General features: G+C 26.7%; 1 protein-coding gene across 1 annotated transcript; it reads left to right on the top strand.

Moving 5' to 3' along the window:
* The first annotated feature begins 3,274 nt into the window (after window positions 1-3,274).
* Window positions 3,275-7,380, top strand: LOC101512695 (vacuolar cation/proton exchanger 3). Its single transcript, XM_004492386.4, has 12 exons — window positions 3,275-3,681; window positions 3,783-3,850; window positions 3,974-4,002; window positions 4,267-4,463; window positions 4,916-5,128; window positions 5,232-5,360; window positions 5,740-5,856; window positions 6,096-6,149; window positions 6,252-6,368; window positions 6,501-6,594; window positions 6,893-6,957; window positions 7,055-7,380. The coding sequence occupies exons 1-11, from the start codon at window positions 3,394-3,396 to the stop codon at window positions 6,952-6,954; spliced, it is 1,368 nt and encodes a 455-aa protein (XP_004492443.1). The 5' UTR covers window positions 3,275-3,393; the 3' UTR covers window positions 6,955-6,957; window positions 7,055-7,380.
* Window positions 7,381-15,570: the final 8,190 nt, after the last annotated feature.

Raw genomic sequence — 15,570 nt, 5'->3', positions numbered from 1 at the left:
ACCCTCATAAATGCTTACTTTTTAAAATATTTTACCATTTGTGAAAGTCTAAGTCTGCACAAATGGTAACAAAAAAAAAACTAGCTTTTGTGACCGTTTTGACCGCTACAAACATTTGTGATTGACTTATCTGTGGCTGACTAAGGTAGACACAGATGTGTTTGTTGTGGTTCCCTTTGTGAGAAATTTTGGCCGCTACTAAAACTTGATTTTTTTGTAGTAGAAGATGACTGAGACGATAAAAAAAAATGCAATTTAAGTTTTTTTTAAATAAAAAGACTAAAATACTTTAAGTTAATTTTAACGGTATTACAATTTTTGTAACATAAATTAGATAAAATAACTATTTAAAAAAAATAACTTACAAGTAACATAATAAAAAAAAAATATTACCACATCGTCAAATGTATTTCTACCCTAAGATTGAATTTAAAATTGAAGATCAGGGAAAATTCTTGAAGTTTGTGAGATACATGTACTAAATTTCCAAATTCGAAGATAGAGCGTCTACCATTATGATTCAATTGAAATAGGAACACTAAAATTATATTTAAGTTTAACTATTTCAACATAAATATTAATATAAACTTAAAAAGTCAAAAAATTGATTAAAAAATGAATAAAATAAGTTCAATTGAAGGAAAATAAATCAAATATAATAAATTGAGGTATTTGGATATAATTTGCAATTAAATAGAAATATTGAATTAATAAAGTAAACATAATATATTAAAGTAGTTAAATATAGAATATATTACATTTCATTTCTTAAGTATCATACTCCCATCCAACACAATGAATGTTATATATATTAGAGGTGTATAAGATATGGTTCGTTCTGCGAACTCGAGCAAACACACAAGCTACGGGTTGAGTGAGCCGGTCCAAAAAAATAAATAAATACGGGGTTCGGTCGTCCTCAGAGTTACTCGTCTCGTCCCAAAAATACATTAAAGACATGCGATCTTTTATTTATTTTATCTTATTATTGATTGTACTGCATTCACTTTCCTTAGAGTTTAGAAAAATGTTATCTTCCCTACATCTTTTCTCCTCCCAGCAACTTGTATTCACTTTTCTTCTTTATTATTATTATTATTATTATTATTATTATTATTATTATTATTATTATTATTATTATTATTATTATTATTATTATTATTATTATTATAAGACAATATTGGTTTGATACTACTCTCGACTAAAGAGTAAGATTATTAGGTGGTGAAAAATCTATGGGTCCAGTAAGTAGTAAGTTACTTGTTATGATTACATAATTTTTATTTTGTATGACAATATTATGAGTTATGAATTGACAAGTGTTAAGGTGGCTTGTTATGAGTTATTTTATTTTAATATTTGTTCTTCAAGATTTACTAGTTGACGACTTGTCTTGAGATCAACTCAGTCTCATCTTATTTTATCTTGCCTTTATTAGACCCACAACTAATCGAGTTTAATTGTGTTAACGGACGAATTAGGGCCTAAATTTTTTTTCATCAAATATTGATACCAAATAAATAACACATTAAATTCGACATAATGTGTCTTTTGTACACTTCTATTATACAATAACAAATTAAGTTGTCCAAAAATAAATGTTTGTTTTCTAGTTTTCAACATGTAACATTAATTATTTTATTATATCCTTGAATTAATGATATTTGTATCATTTATAAATTATTATATTTTTCTTTGTATTTATGATAATGATAAATATATCAATAATTTTTTCAAGAAACTACATCAATATTTTAATAAGGTAATTTGGTGAAACTATTATTAATTTTCTTTTATTTTTAAGTATTTCTTACACCAACTTTTCAAATACCACTTTTATATATTTATGTAAAGTATTTGACTTTAGAGGAAATATGAGATAAATAAAATGTATCACTTACTACAGATGGAGGTTTGCCACTTACAAATCAATAGATAATAAAATTTTGGCAAGTATTACATATATTTATTTACCTATGTATACTAGTATCTAATCTCAAGCCATGAACATTATTATTTACCTACATTTCGTTGTAAAAATAAAGCCATGTACATTATTAAATTACCTAACCATGTGTACTCACCAGATTCATTACCTTCTTTTAAACAAGAATGATAAAAAAAAATCATTGGGTCTAATAATAATAAATAGTCCGTATATCGTTTTTCACTTATAACAAATACAAATATTAATTAATTATATAATTATTTTATTATATGAGTTACAATTGTGTAGGATGATAACAAAATACTTTTATTGGTTGTAAAACTACTACAGTGACCGTACATTTTTTTATTTATTAAAATTATTGTATCATCAATACTTAAATCACAAAGGTTTTATCCGGTGACAATTGCTCAACTACCCTTATCATCCCTCGTACATTGCCCCAATCAAATATTTTCATGTTTTCTTTATATATAACTTTTTATGTTGTATATTAAATTTTCAAATTTAGCATACAATTTTTTAGAGAAAAAGGATGGTAAACTTACAGTGTATCACAAAATAATTTTTCAAATTTAGCATACAAATTTTTAATTTTACTATATCACAAAATAATCATAGTTATTATTATTGAAAAAATCATTTAATCAACCGTTTGGGTTAACTGTGATTATGAAATATTTTATATTAACAATTGTTATTAAATTTAATTTTTTATGTTGTATATTAGATTTTCATATTCAATGTATAATGGAAAATTTAAAAAATAAATGAGATGATTGTAAATTGTATTCTATCAACTCATTTTTGTATTGATAACTGCAGTATCCTATCAACTCCTTCAAAATAAAATACTTAGAATAAATTATAAGTAAAATATATTAAATTATACATATTAAAAAATAGTTGATTACATTTACTCTATATCTCAACAAACAAAATAACTATTATTTAAATTACTCTTCTAATTAATAAATTAAATCATTCAAAACAGAAAAAGCTAAATCAAAGAAAAAATAATTTAAAAATATACCATCATTAAATAAAAGAGAAATTTGAGATATTTATTTATATTTTATTCTATAAAAATATACATTAAAGTGTTGCGTATATTTAATTATAAAGAAAGAGTAGTTATCACACAATAAAAAAAAATCCTGATCAAAACAGAAATTAAAAAAAAATTATTTATTTATTATATTTCATAAATTGAAAATAGAAAATTCTAAAAAAAATCCTTAAATATTATAACGAAGCTTCCCGGAAGGTCTCAAAATTTGGAATTTTTCAGAATAAAAGTTTTCAAGCATACGATATAAATATACATATTGATGAAGAAAAACAATAGATTGCAGTAAAGAGATAGTAGTAGCTAATAGCTATATAGACGAAGTGAGACAGTTACAAAGGTTGTACTATACAAAACATATTGTCTTGTTGCAAAAATGGGTTCTCGCCAAATACAACAAGAACCATGGTTATTGGAGAATGGTAATCCAAAGGTTTTGACAAAGGAAGCTAGACATGGACATGGAAGAAGTCGAACAGCACATAACATGTCTTCTTCTTCCTTACGCAAGAAATCTGATCATACTCTTGTGTCTAAGGTTCGATGTGTTTTGCTTAGGAATTTTTTGGTTAATCTCCAAGAGGTTGTTCTTGGTACCAAACTTTCCATTCTCTTTCCTGCTATCCCTGCTGCCATTTTGTCTCATTACTTTGGCTTAGGACAAGTGAGTTCATTCTCTTAATTTATTTTCTTTATTAATTTATTCTTTTTAGTTTTTACTTTAATTTATAATTACTTTTTTATTCTTATTATTATTGCAAACAGTCATGGGTTTTTATATTGAGCTTGCTTGGGCTTACTCCACTTGCTGAACGTGTGAGCTTCCTCACTGAGTAAGGAATCCTATGAATTTGTTACACCCTTGTTTATTTTTTATTAATCTTTCATTTTCTCTGGTTAATTTCTGATTCTTGTTTTATTTTCTCTGTTTGTGATTGTTGCTTCCAATATTCCAGACAAATTGCATTCTACACTGGTCCTACAGGTATAAAATTGTTTATTACTACTAATTAATTTTCATTTTGGAACAAAAATTAAACATTGTTGAATAATTTAATTATAATTCTCTCTATCACCTTTGATTTTCTCATCCAATTGTACCAATCACGTGTTCTAGACTCTTTTTATAGCCAAACAAAACATGTTACACTTTTCATGTTATTAATAGTAAAATCAAAGGGTTTATTGGTAAATACACTCTAGTATAATTGATTATGATGCTAATTGGTTTATGTATTTTTAATTACAGTTGGAGGACTTCTTAATGCAACATGTGGGAATGTTACTGAACTCATTATAGCAATATTTGCTCTTACTAGCAACAAAGTTGCTGTGGTTAAGTATTCACTTTTGGGTTCTGTCCTTTCAAACCTTCTTCTTGTTCTTGGAACCTCTCTACTTTGTGGTGGCGTTGCAAATCTTGGACAGGAACAAAAATATGACAGAGTAAGACCCTAAAAATCCATGTCACACTTTGATAGTTTTAATTTAATTTTTAACCATGTGATTCGACTCAAGTGGTTATTGAGCTTCAGTTAAAGACGAATCGTTCAGAACAATCCGAGTTGAATCCTGACTGAAACAATAATTGACCAGACTTTACTTACCTAAGATTACCGGGACCCTTTTCCCTTAATCGCAGTTGTGTTGCAATTGCAAAGACATAAAAAATATTAATATCACAGTCATAGTTCTAAATTGCAGCCGCATCAGCCACATTTTGCTGCAATATTATTATTTGCAGGAACCGCGACTGCAATTTAGAATCATAATCACAACCTTAATTACAGTTGCAGCCTTTTTTCAAAACCTCATGTTTAATCTAATTTAGTTCTTTAATTTCTCTATAGTGAAATAATGTTCTTAATCATTGAATTTTTTTTTTCTTGATTTTGCAGAGACAAGCAGATGTGAACTCACTTATGCTGCTTTTGGCATTGTTATGCCACTTGCTTCCATTACTATTCAGATACAGTGATCCCTCTGCTGATCTCACTGTTGAACCTTCCCTCTACTTGTCAAGATCTGCTAGCATTGTTATGTTGGGTGCATATTTTGTTTACCTAATCTTTCAACTATGGACACACAGACAATTATTTGAAGCTGAAGAAGTATGCTTTCTATTAAACCATTAAAATGATTGAAATGTTGATTTGCTATTCTAATTCATTACAATAAAAGTATTTGTAATTAACATGATACATTGTTGGACAGGAAAATGAAGGTGAGAACAATGAGTCAGATGAACAGGCTGTGATTGGATTTTGGAGTGGATTTGCTTGGTTGGCTGGAATGACTGTGTTCATTGCTTTGTTGTCTGAATATGTGGTGGATACAATTGAGGTAATTGAAGATCTAGTTTGGAGTGATTTTGAATAAATAGCTCAATTAAGCACTTGTTGAATAAGTGTTTATCAAATAAACACTTATGCATACGCTATTTCTATAATAATAAAATGATTTAATTTATATATACAGTTAGTCTAAAAGTTTTTACACTCTCATCAGATCATTGAAAATGTTTTACTTTAATCATAACTATTTTTAAAGTCACATATACGAGTGATGTTGATTTATCTGTAAAACTTTTTTTACATGTGTATGAAAATTAATCTAAAAAAAGTTTGGTTAAACGGATTTTATATTGTAACAAGGTTACATGAGCTTATAGATATGTTATATTAACAATTATAATTAATAGCAAATATTTCATTCTTAACAGGATGCATCAGATTCATGGGGTTTATCTGTGAGCTTCCTCAGCATTATCTTGCTGCCAATAGTAGGCAATGCAGCTGAACATGCAGGAGCAATCATTTTTGCTTTCAAGAACAAGCTTGTGAGAATTCATCTAATACATAAACTCATATAAGCCAAGCTATAAAAAGTTCATGATTTGAAAAAAAAAAAAAAAAAAAAAAAAAAAAACACTATTCTAGTATATAAACTAAAGTATTTAATTTCATGAATGCAGGACATATCCTTAGGTGTTGCATTGGGTTCAGCTACAAAAAAAAAAAAAAAAAAACAAACACTATTCTAGTATATAAACTAAAGTATTTAATTTCATGAATGCAGGACATATCCTTAGGTGTTGCATTGGGTTCAGCTACTCAAATTGCTATGTTTGTGGTAAATATTATACTCACACCTTTTGAAATGTGAATTGATATATACTTTCATATAAATTTTTTTATTTGAATAGTAATGAAAAATTAATATGATAAAATATAGGTTCCTCTGTGTGTGATTGTTGCTTGGATAATGGGTGTGAACATGGACTTGAACTTCAACCTCCTTGAGACAGGTTCTCTTGCTTTGGCAATTATAGTTACAGCCTTCACTTTACAGGTATGTTTAACATGCAATAATTTCAATTAAAGAAAGAAAACACAAAAAAGTTTACTTTGTATTTTTTCAGTTTCAATCTCTTAATGAAATGTTAGAATTGATCACAAAACTATACAATTTTATTATTTGTAGGATGGTACTTCTCACTACATGAAAGGGGTTATTCTCTTGCTTTGCTACTTTGTTATTGGAGCTTGCTTCTTTGTACAAAGAACAGTCACAACAGGTAAGTAAATAATGTATAATCAATTAATTAATTATCCCAAACATGATTTTAAATTGCTCTTGCAGTTACGCTGCAAACTTTTAAATTATGATAAAATTATGAAAATGTGATCAATGCGACTATAATTGTCATTGTGACATCTCTTAAATCGTTATATTGTGATCACAATTGCAGTTGTGAACCACAATTTAAAATCATGATCCCAATTTTACAATATAGTCAAAATATATAACAATTCTTATAAATTCTGAATTTGTAATTCATATATCTAAAACTTGTATCTCCTCTTATTGCACAGACCAAAATGATGTTACTAAGATCAATATTAAGTCGGTCACTGATGCAGTTTTAAGTGCCTAATAGGTAAGTCTATGTTATGTGACATATATATATATATAATCCTTTAATTTTGTACAAAGTTTTATGTAACTATATCTAACTATGTGAAATTGGATTTCAGGCTTTGGCCTATTTTGGCTTCTTCCATAAATGAAGGATGGTTGTATCCAAATTCAATACATTGGTTATTGGTTCATTTTCGATTATTTTGTGACATCCAGATAGGAGGGAAGAAAATGTTTGCAGTGGCTTGGCATTTTAATTGAAGACTTTGTGAATAGACCTCTAAGATTTTAAATCATGTTCTATCACAAAGTTGTGTCCTATATTGGTACAGAATTCAAGGGGTTGTTTTTTGATGGTGCATTTTATTGTATATTGAATAAATGGAATTTGTTCTCATGAGTTTGAGTTTGCTAAAGCAAGAATCCCTTTTGAATTGTTGAATTTCTTATCATTTAATTATATCTTTTGCAAGCGAGTTATAAGAATAAGAATATATTATAATATATTAAAATAGACTCTCAAACTATTTATTTACATATAATTACATTTTATGCCACTTCACTTTTATTTGTGTTATCTTACTTATTTGCTTAGTTGTCATCACTTGAATCTCTTCTCTTTCTATTCTTCATATAGTACAATTTCATTTCATTTGTTACATTTCATTTCATCAACAAAAAAAAAAAGTTTCAAAAGTAAACAAACATTAATTAAAGCTCATATTGTCGTACACATTTCTCTATTATCGATTGATTATTTATTAAATGTGAATTTATTTTATAATTACTCCTAATGTATGTCCAAGATTTAAGAAGACCTTGAGACATGAACAATTGTTTATACTAACTTACTCTCTAACTTGAGTATAACAAAATTATTTTTGTGGTGTTTGATGAAATAGTTCAATTGAGTACTAACTTTGGTTTATTTTTCTCCTTCACTATCATATTCTTCTTAAACATGTGATTGCTAGCCACTGGTGTAGTACCTCAATTTTGTCCTATAAAATAAAATAAATTTATAATGATAATAATAATAATAATAATATATTTTACAATTATCATAAAAAATCTAAACATCTTTATTTTACATAAAATAAAAGAATTGAATTACAATAAAAACAATGTTTCTGATTTGGCATGGCAACACATCAGTACCCAATACACCAATCCATTCCACCCTGCTAACACTCAACCTCACCTTCATCTTCTATTCTACATCCTTTTATCTGCTTGACTATTATCTGTATTTACAGCATTTACAAATACAAACATATTAAAAACCAGTTAATTGATTGAGATATACTAATAAAGGTATTACTTGTATAACCTTCCTTTGTAACCTCTACACTCAAAATCTGTATTTTGCAATAAACACTACAAAATCTAGAACATGATTTTATCTAATGAACAGAAGAATTCACCACTTTAATTTACTTTTAGTCTATAAATAGAGTTTGAAGTTTTGAAATGAAAAGAAAAAAGAGGAGACAAAACACAGATTCAGAATTTTGGAAATAGAGAAAAAGAATTCGAAATTTAAAAACAGAGAGTAGATTTTCTTTTTGGGAGAGAAATTTGTAAAAAATAATACACTGAAGCAGACCTACAGAAACAGAGGAACAAATAGAAGGATTAAGAGGTATTTTCGTTTATTCATTTTTTTCATTTTTCTAATCAATCTGTTGAGTTTGAGTTATGAATAAAAGATGAAATTTGTTTATTATTATTGATCTGAGTATAAAAAATGTTATAGATAATATGATTAAAAAACTCAAACCTTGAACGCCGTTGTCGTCGCCGAAATGCCGACCGTGTTTCCTGGTCACTCCGTTCGTCTGACTCCCCTTCTTCCTCAACGACCTAATCCAGCGGCCTCACTCCAACGCCGTTCTTATTTACGGTCTTGATGATGAAGTTCGCATGGCTCGGTTTTTTCTCTTATTTACGGTCTTGATGATGAAGTTCGCATGGCTCTGTTTTTTCTCTTTTGAAACCTTTGATCTGCGACCCTCATTGCCTAGCCGCCGCTCTGGTTTTTGCCTATGCCTTGTTTCAATTTAGGATTTGTTTTACAAATCAGTTTTCTGAAGGTATTGGGCCACAGTTATTTGCAGCGCAGCCCATTTACGTTTTTTGTGGTCTAACCTTTTTTTTTAGTTTGATCATTGCCTTTTATTTTAAAATATACATGCTTTAATATTTAATCAAATTCTAATATAAAAAATAATTATTATATTTTTATCTCTTTATTTTTTTTATTTAGATATGACGTATTTTTTTTTTGGAGATATTAATATAAGTTGTTTTTTTTTTTACTTTGAAATTTAATTTTAAATAATAAAATTTCTTAAGAGTATTAAACTAGATGTGACATTTGTTTTTTTTTTTTACTCTTTAAGTTTTGAGACACGAGTTGTACAACTCGATCGTCTTAAAACTCATATTTTAAGATAATTATCTAAATCAAACATCTTTTAATCTTTGAGTTATTAGAACACAAGTTGTGACAATTTGGTGGTTCTAAATCTCATCTTTTTAAATAAATTAATAAATTATAAATTATAAACCAATTAAAAATAAAAAATTATTAAAAAGTTAACTAAAAATAACATTTTTTTAATCCCGGAGTTACATAATACAAATTATATATTTTAGTAGCTCTAAAATTTGTTTTTATAAATAAATAGATCTAAAATCAAACTTTTTTTAAATTTAATTAATTAGATGTGTTTATTTTAATTTTGGAGTTGTTAAGACACAAGTTAAACATTTTATTGGTTTTAAAACTCAATTTAAAAATAAAAAATTTCTTAAAAGGATTAAAATTAGATGTGACATCTTTTTTTTACTCTTTGAGTTTTGAGACACGAGTTGTACAATTCGATCGTCTTAAAACTCATATTTTAAAATAATTATTCAAATCAAACAAGTTTTTTTATGTTCGTCAAAATTAACCTTTTTTAAGTAACAAAATACAATTTATTTAAAAGCAGTCAACGCATTCACATTTTTTACCAAGAACTACGTAGCTTTGATTTCTCCATCGCACTAGGAGATACGTAGGAGCAAGATCACACTCTTGTCAAGCACAATGATAAAACCCTTTTTTTTTACTCTTTTAAACGCGCTTTTATCTCAAAAAATCATATTTATAAAAAATAATTTTATATCTATATTTAATAATAAAGAAAAATTAATATAGTTAAGTTGATATAATTTTGCACAATTAATTATAGGTAACCGTTTTTAGCGGATGTCGTAGGATGCTAATACCTTCCCTACGCATAATCGACTCCCGAACTCAAAATCTGGTTTCAAAGACCATTTTTATTTTTTTTATATTTTTAAGGGTTTCCCAATATTTTCCCTATTTTAAAATAAATTTTGGTGGCGACTCCATTGAATTCGATGAAAACTCGAAATTTTAGGCCGCGACAACTGGAATGTGTGTTCCATTTTATGCCTAATATTTAATTACATAATTTTTAATATGCAAATACTTTCTATTCATAGAGGAAATGAGACTCTAAAAAATTAGGAGTTCAGTCACGAGGTAAGTAATGTTTGGTTAAAGATTGTTGTAACATAATATCAAATGTAGGTGTTTCAAATATGAAATTCAATTTCCAATTGATAGAATTAGTGTGAAAGATTAGGTCTTTCTTGGAGTTTACGAATGAGTTGGGTTTCTTAATACAACTCGTAATGTACTCATGCTTCTGTACGCAGACACGGGTACACGTCGTTATTATAATTTTCTCTCAAATAATAGTTAAATAAGATCAATTAAAAAAATAATTTGTTATTTATACTGTAAATAAATTATTTAATTTATTATAATTAATAATAAACAAATAAAATTGAAATTGATAATAAACAAATAAAATCAAATATGATATGACTATATATCTCAGACTTGTGATAAACTCCACCAAACAATCGACTAAATCCGTCAGGAGTTAGGGATCATATAGTCCATCTAGTGTAAAGTATGGACACAATACTATTCTTTCTTTCGACTAAATCCGTCAGGAGTTAGGGATCATATAGTCCATCTAGTGTAAAGTATGGATACAATACTATTTTTTCTTTTTCATATCTTAGATAGTCCAAATTCAGATATGTTTCAACAAAAGTCTTCATCCAAAATAATATTTCCAAAAGAATATTTTGGAGTTTGATATCAACATGTAATGTCCTTGAAATAAATCATTGATTGAGGTTCTCTAATCCTCGAGCAATTCCAATTACAATTTGGTACAACGTGTTCCAATCCAAATCAAAGATAATATAAGGAAATCCACTTTTATGAATGAACTTATCTAGTGAACCACTGGGCATGAATTCATATACTAGTGCTCTTTTGTTTTCATAACAAAAACCCAAGAGTGGGACTATATTCACATGTGATTTTCTACTATCATTTATGAATTTTTCTCCATTTCCTTGCTAGCTTACAACCACCTAGTAAACTTTATTTGTACACAACACCATACCTTCCTTAATCTAGTTTATTTCGGAAAGAGTTTGTCATTCTTTTCACTTATGCATATTTACATTAATTTGCAAAAACAAATTATTACTTTGTATGAAATACTCCACATTATCGTCGGAGGATTTGATTATTTTCTTGAAGATCCATCTTTTTATCAAAATATGATACTTCTTACATTTACAAATAATAATCACAATAAATAATAATGCCAACACTAAATATTGCTGCCCTGCATGTATGCAAATAATATAATTATAAATAATGATTATAGTAACATAAAAGTGAAAATAAAATAAGTAATTTAAATTGTCAAATTTAAATATAATATTATTTATCTATTTTATTGTGTAAACTTTGAAATACAATGATTTATATGACTAAAATTACTTAATAGCTAAATACTTTCGACTCATAGAGGAAATGAGCCTCTAAAAAGTTGGAGTTCAATCACGAGATAAGAAATGTTGGGTTAAAGATTATTGTAATATAATATTGAATGTAGGTGTTTCAAATACAAAATTCACTTTTCTCTTGATAGTGTGAAGGATTTGGTCTTTCTTGGGGTTTTGGAATGAAGTGGACATCCTAATACAACGCATAAAATACTCATGTTTTCGCAAGCGTACAGGGTTCACGTCGTTGCCATAATTTTATCTCATATAATAGTTATAGAAAATCAATTTTAAAATAATATCTTATTTTTACTATAAATAAAGAATTTAATTTACTATAAATTAATAATAAACAAATAAATATGAAATTGATAATAAGTTGTTTCAAATATTTATTCCATAAATACCCTAATAATAATAACAACAACAATAATAATAATAACAATAATAATGACAATAATAACAATAATAATAATAATAATAACATTAATAATAATAATAACAATAATAATAATAATAATAACAATAATAATAATAATAATAATAATAATAATAATAATAATAATAATAATAATAATAATAATAATAATATGTGAGTTATAATTTGTGAATTTTTCTACTAATTTGTTTCACACAAGAACGTTCTTGTGTTCACACAATTTTTCGAATGATGTTATGTTAAGAGACTGTAGGATTAGAATCTACTCTACGCTTGTTTAAGATTGATTATCAACAATAACTCAATAAAGAGATTATTGAATATAGTAATAGAGAGCTAAAGTTTTTGCTTGATTGAAGAGTTTTGTTTGCTCGAGTATGATCGTTTTAGTGATGAAATAATTGCACAGAAAATTGTTGCAATTGTCTTCACCTTGATGCTTCTTTTATAGGCATGGAGAATGTTAGAAATGACTCAATATAGCCGTTACTAAACCTAAAGATAAGCATGTGCTCATAGTGAGACTTAATAAACATGTGTGTTATTTAATTTAGAGCGTTCTTCTTTGTAACCAGAACGTTCTTGGTTTTGTGGTGAATAAAAAATGCGACTGAAGGGTTTTTGCAGCTATTTGATGTTAGTTCTTTGTCTCAGAGTCATGTTGAGCTTTTCTGCAAAAGACGCAGAAACAATGTCCTTTCATCCTTATTGTCATAGTTGTACTTGTTCATAGCTTATCAATCTGGAGATTGATATGGTCATTGATCTTTATACTTTTTTTTGCTTCTTTGAGCCTTTAGCTAGCCTTTTGGGCTTGTGTATAGTTTTGAGTAGTGTTATTATTATTTTATTTTAAGATCTAGATTATGGAGAATGATTCATTCTAGTTCTATACTTAAAATGAACTAACCAGAATGATTTTGGTAAACCAGAATGATCTTAAAAAGTTTTCAGTTTAGTTAAGGCACAATGTTTCTTTGATTTATATCATGGTTTGATTGTTGAATGTTGTATGAATGTGTTTTATCGTCTATCTTTGAATAAAACACTCAATAACACAAGTTAAACATCAACATAGTCAGAATCATGATTAGAGTTTAATTAACTTGTTTGTTTATCTTCAAAATACTTGATTGAATATTTTGCCTCAACAAACACAATACTATCATTTCTTTAACATATACTAGTTCAAAATATGATATTTTTGGACAAAAATCTTCATCCAAAAGAATGTTTTGCAGTTTGATATCAAGATGTAAAATCCTTGAAATACATCTTTGATGGAGGTACTCTAATACTCGAGCAATTCCTATTGCAATTTGGTACACCATGTTCAAATCGAAATTACAAACAACATCAAGAAATCCAATTTTAGGAATGAACTTACCTAGTGAATCATTTCACATGAATTAATATATTGGTGCTCTTTTGTTCTCATAACAAAAATCTAAAAGTGAGACCATGTTCACATGTGATGTTCTAGTAATATTAGCAACTTCATTTATAAATTCTTCTCCATTTTGCGTAGGCTCGTTTATTACTTTCACGTCAACTTTGTGCCTATCAGGTATCCTTGCTTTATACACAACATTAGATTCTATGTGACCTAATTTATCTCATAAAGAGTTTGTCATTTTTTTCAATTCTGCATATCTATATTGTATTTGTCATTGACAAATTATAACTTTGTATAAAATCCTCCACAATGTTGTGAGAAGATTCAATTATTTTCTTGAAAATTCATCTTTTAACCAAAATATACCTCTTGCATTTATAAATAATACTTGTAATAAATATTAGGCTAAATTAAATTCGTGGTCCTTTAACTTAATTTCAGGTAACGTTTTAGTCCTTTATCTTTTTTTTCCCGACTTGGTCCTTTATTTTAATTTTAAGTGACAATTTGATATTTTATGTTTTAAAATTTCAACAATGATATCCTTTTTTATACAAAAATTCAAAAAAGAATTCAATCAAAACTCATAAAATTAATTATATTCTTCAATATAATACAAATTTCATCAAATTCGTAACGCAAATCTTCAAATAAACTCATCTTTTCATATTTTATTTGATATTTTTAGGAATAAAGGACTAAATCGGGAAAAAAAAAGATAAAGGACTAAAACGTTACCTGAAATTAAGTTAAGGGACCACAAATGTAATTTAGCCTAAATATTACAACCCTTACACTAAATATCGTTGTTGTCCATACATGTTTGCAAATAATTGAACATAATTATAAACAATAATGATTGTATTACCATAAAATTAAAAATAAAATAAATAACTTAAATTGTCAAATTTAGATATAATATTATTTATCTATTTTATTGTGTTAACTTTCAAATACAATACTTCGTATAAATAAAATTATTTAATTTTCAAATACTTTTCGTTCATATGGGAAACAAGACTCTAAAATATTTGGAGTTCAAACACGAAATAAATAATGTTCAATTAAAGAGTTATATAACTTTTTTTATCTCTTTTCTTTTTATTGATTTTTTTTGGGTAAGATTTATGTAGTTAAGTTTTTGTTATTTTACTTTCATTTTAATCTATTTGTAACTGATAAAAAGGAAAGGAGTATTATAAATAGAAGTAATGAATTTAAAAAAAAAATCAATATCCTTAAAACCCATCAAAGATTTTTTTGTTTTTAAATATCGGTGGATTTTTGTCCAATGAAAAAAATTCACGTGTAAATTTATATTGCGTCTTTCACTTTCTCTTAAAACTCTGAAACATGACCTTAAAGTAACTTGAGAAACACACATCAGGAAAAACATAGTTTTATTTGGTCAAAATATATACTTCTAAACAAAAATAACTTTTTGCATAAAAAAAATATAATTCCAAAATTATATGTGGATTTTTAGAAAGGTGTGATAAGTAAAGTTATACATATGTTATTTTTAAATCTTAATTTAATTGAGAAATATCAAAATTGTTAGATTAAATATTTTATCTTGTGTCTTAACATGATTCTTCGCAATTATGTGTAAATTTATTGTGATATTCATTATTATTTATAAAAAAAAATGTACCTATGTTAAATCATTATAATAGATCTATTGACTTTCAAAGAAGAAGAAGATTTAACCGATCCAAATTAAATAAAAAATATAAGTTTAGATTCAATAATGATGTCTCTAAAACAATCAAATCCGGCTAACTCTAATATTTTAAAGTTAAATTTTTACACATATTTTATATTTTTCGAAAATGCTAATTAATATCTCTATGATAGTTGTTAAGACACTAAAAATGAAAATATGATTTTTAAATTAGTGCATTCAA

This window comes from Cicer arietinum, chromosome 3 (genome assembly GCF_000331145.2).
Source record: "Cicer arietinum cultivar CDC Frontier isolate Library 1 chromosome 3, Cicar.CDCFrontier_v2.0, whole genome shotgun sequence".
Taxonomy (NCBI): Eukaryota; Viridiplantae; Streptophyta; class Magnoliopsida; order Fabales; family Fabaceae; genus Cicer; species Cicer arietinum.
The sequence above is the reverse complement of the archived record's forward strand: the minus strand, read 5'-3'. Positions and strand labels throughout refer to the sequence as shown.

Excerpts from the sequence above, each read along its gene's own strand:
- LOC101512695 (XM_004492386.4), top strand. The coding sequence starts at position 3,394 with ATGGGTTCTCGCCAAATACAACAAGAACCATGGTTATTGGAGAATGGT. Across the intron at positions 4,003-4,266 it reads ATTCTACACTGGTCCTACAG|TTGGAGGACTTCTTAATGCA; the intron begins GTATAAAATTGT and ends TTTTAATTACAG. Across the intron at positions 5,361-5,739 it reads ATGTGGTGGATACAATTGAG|GATGCATCAGATTCATGGGG; the intron begins GTAATTGAAGAT and ends CATTCTTAACAG.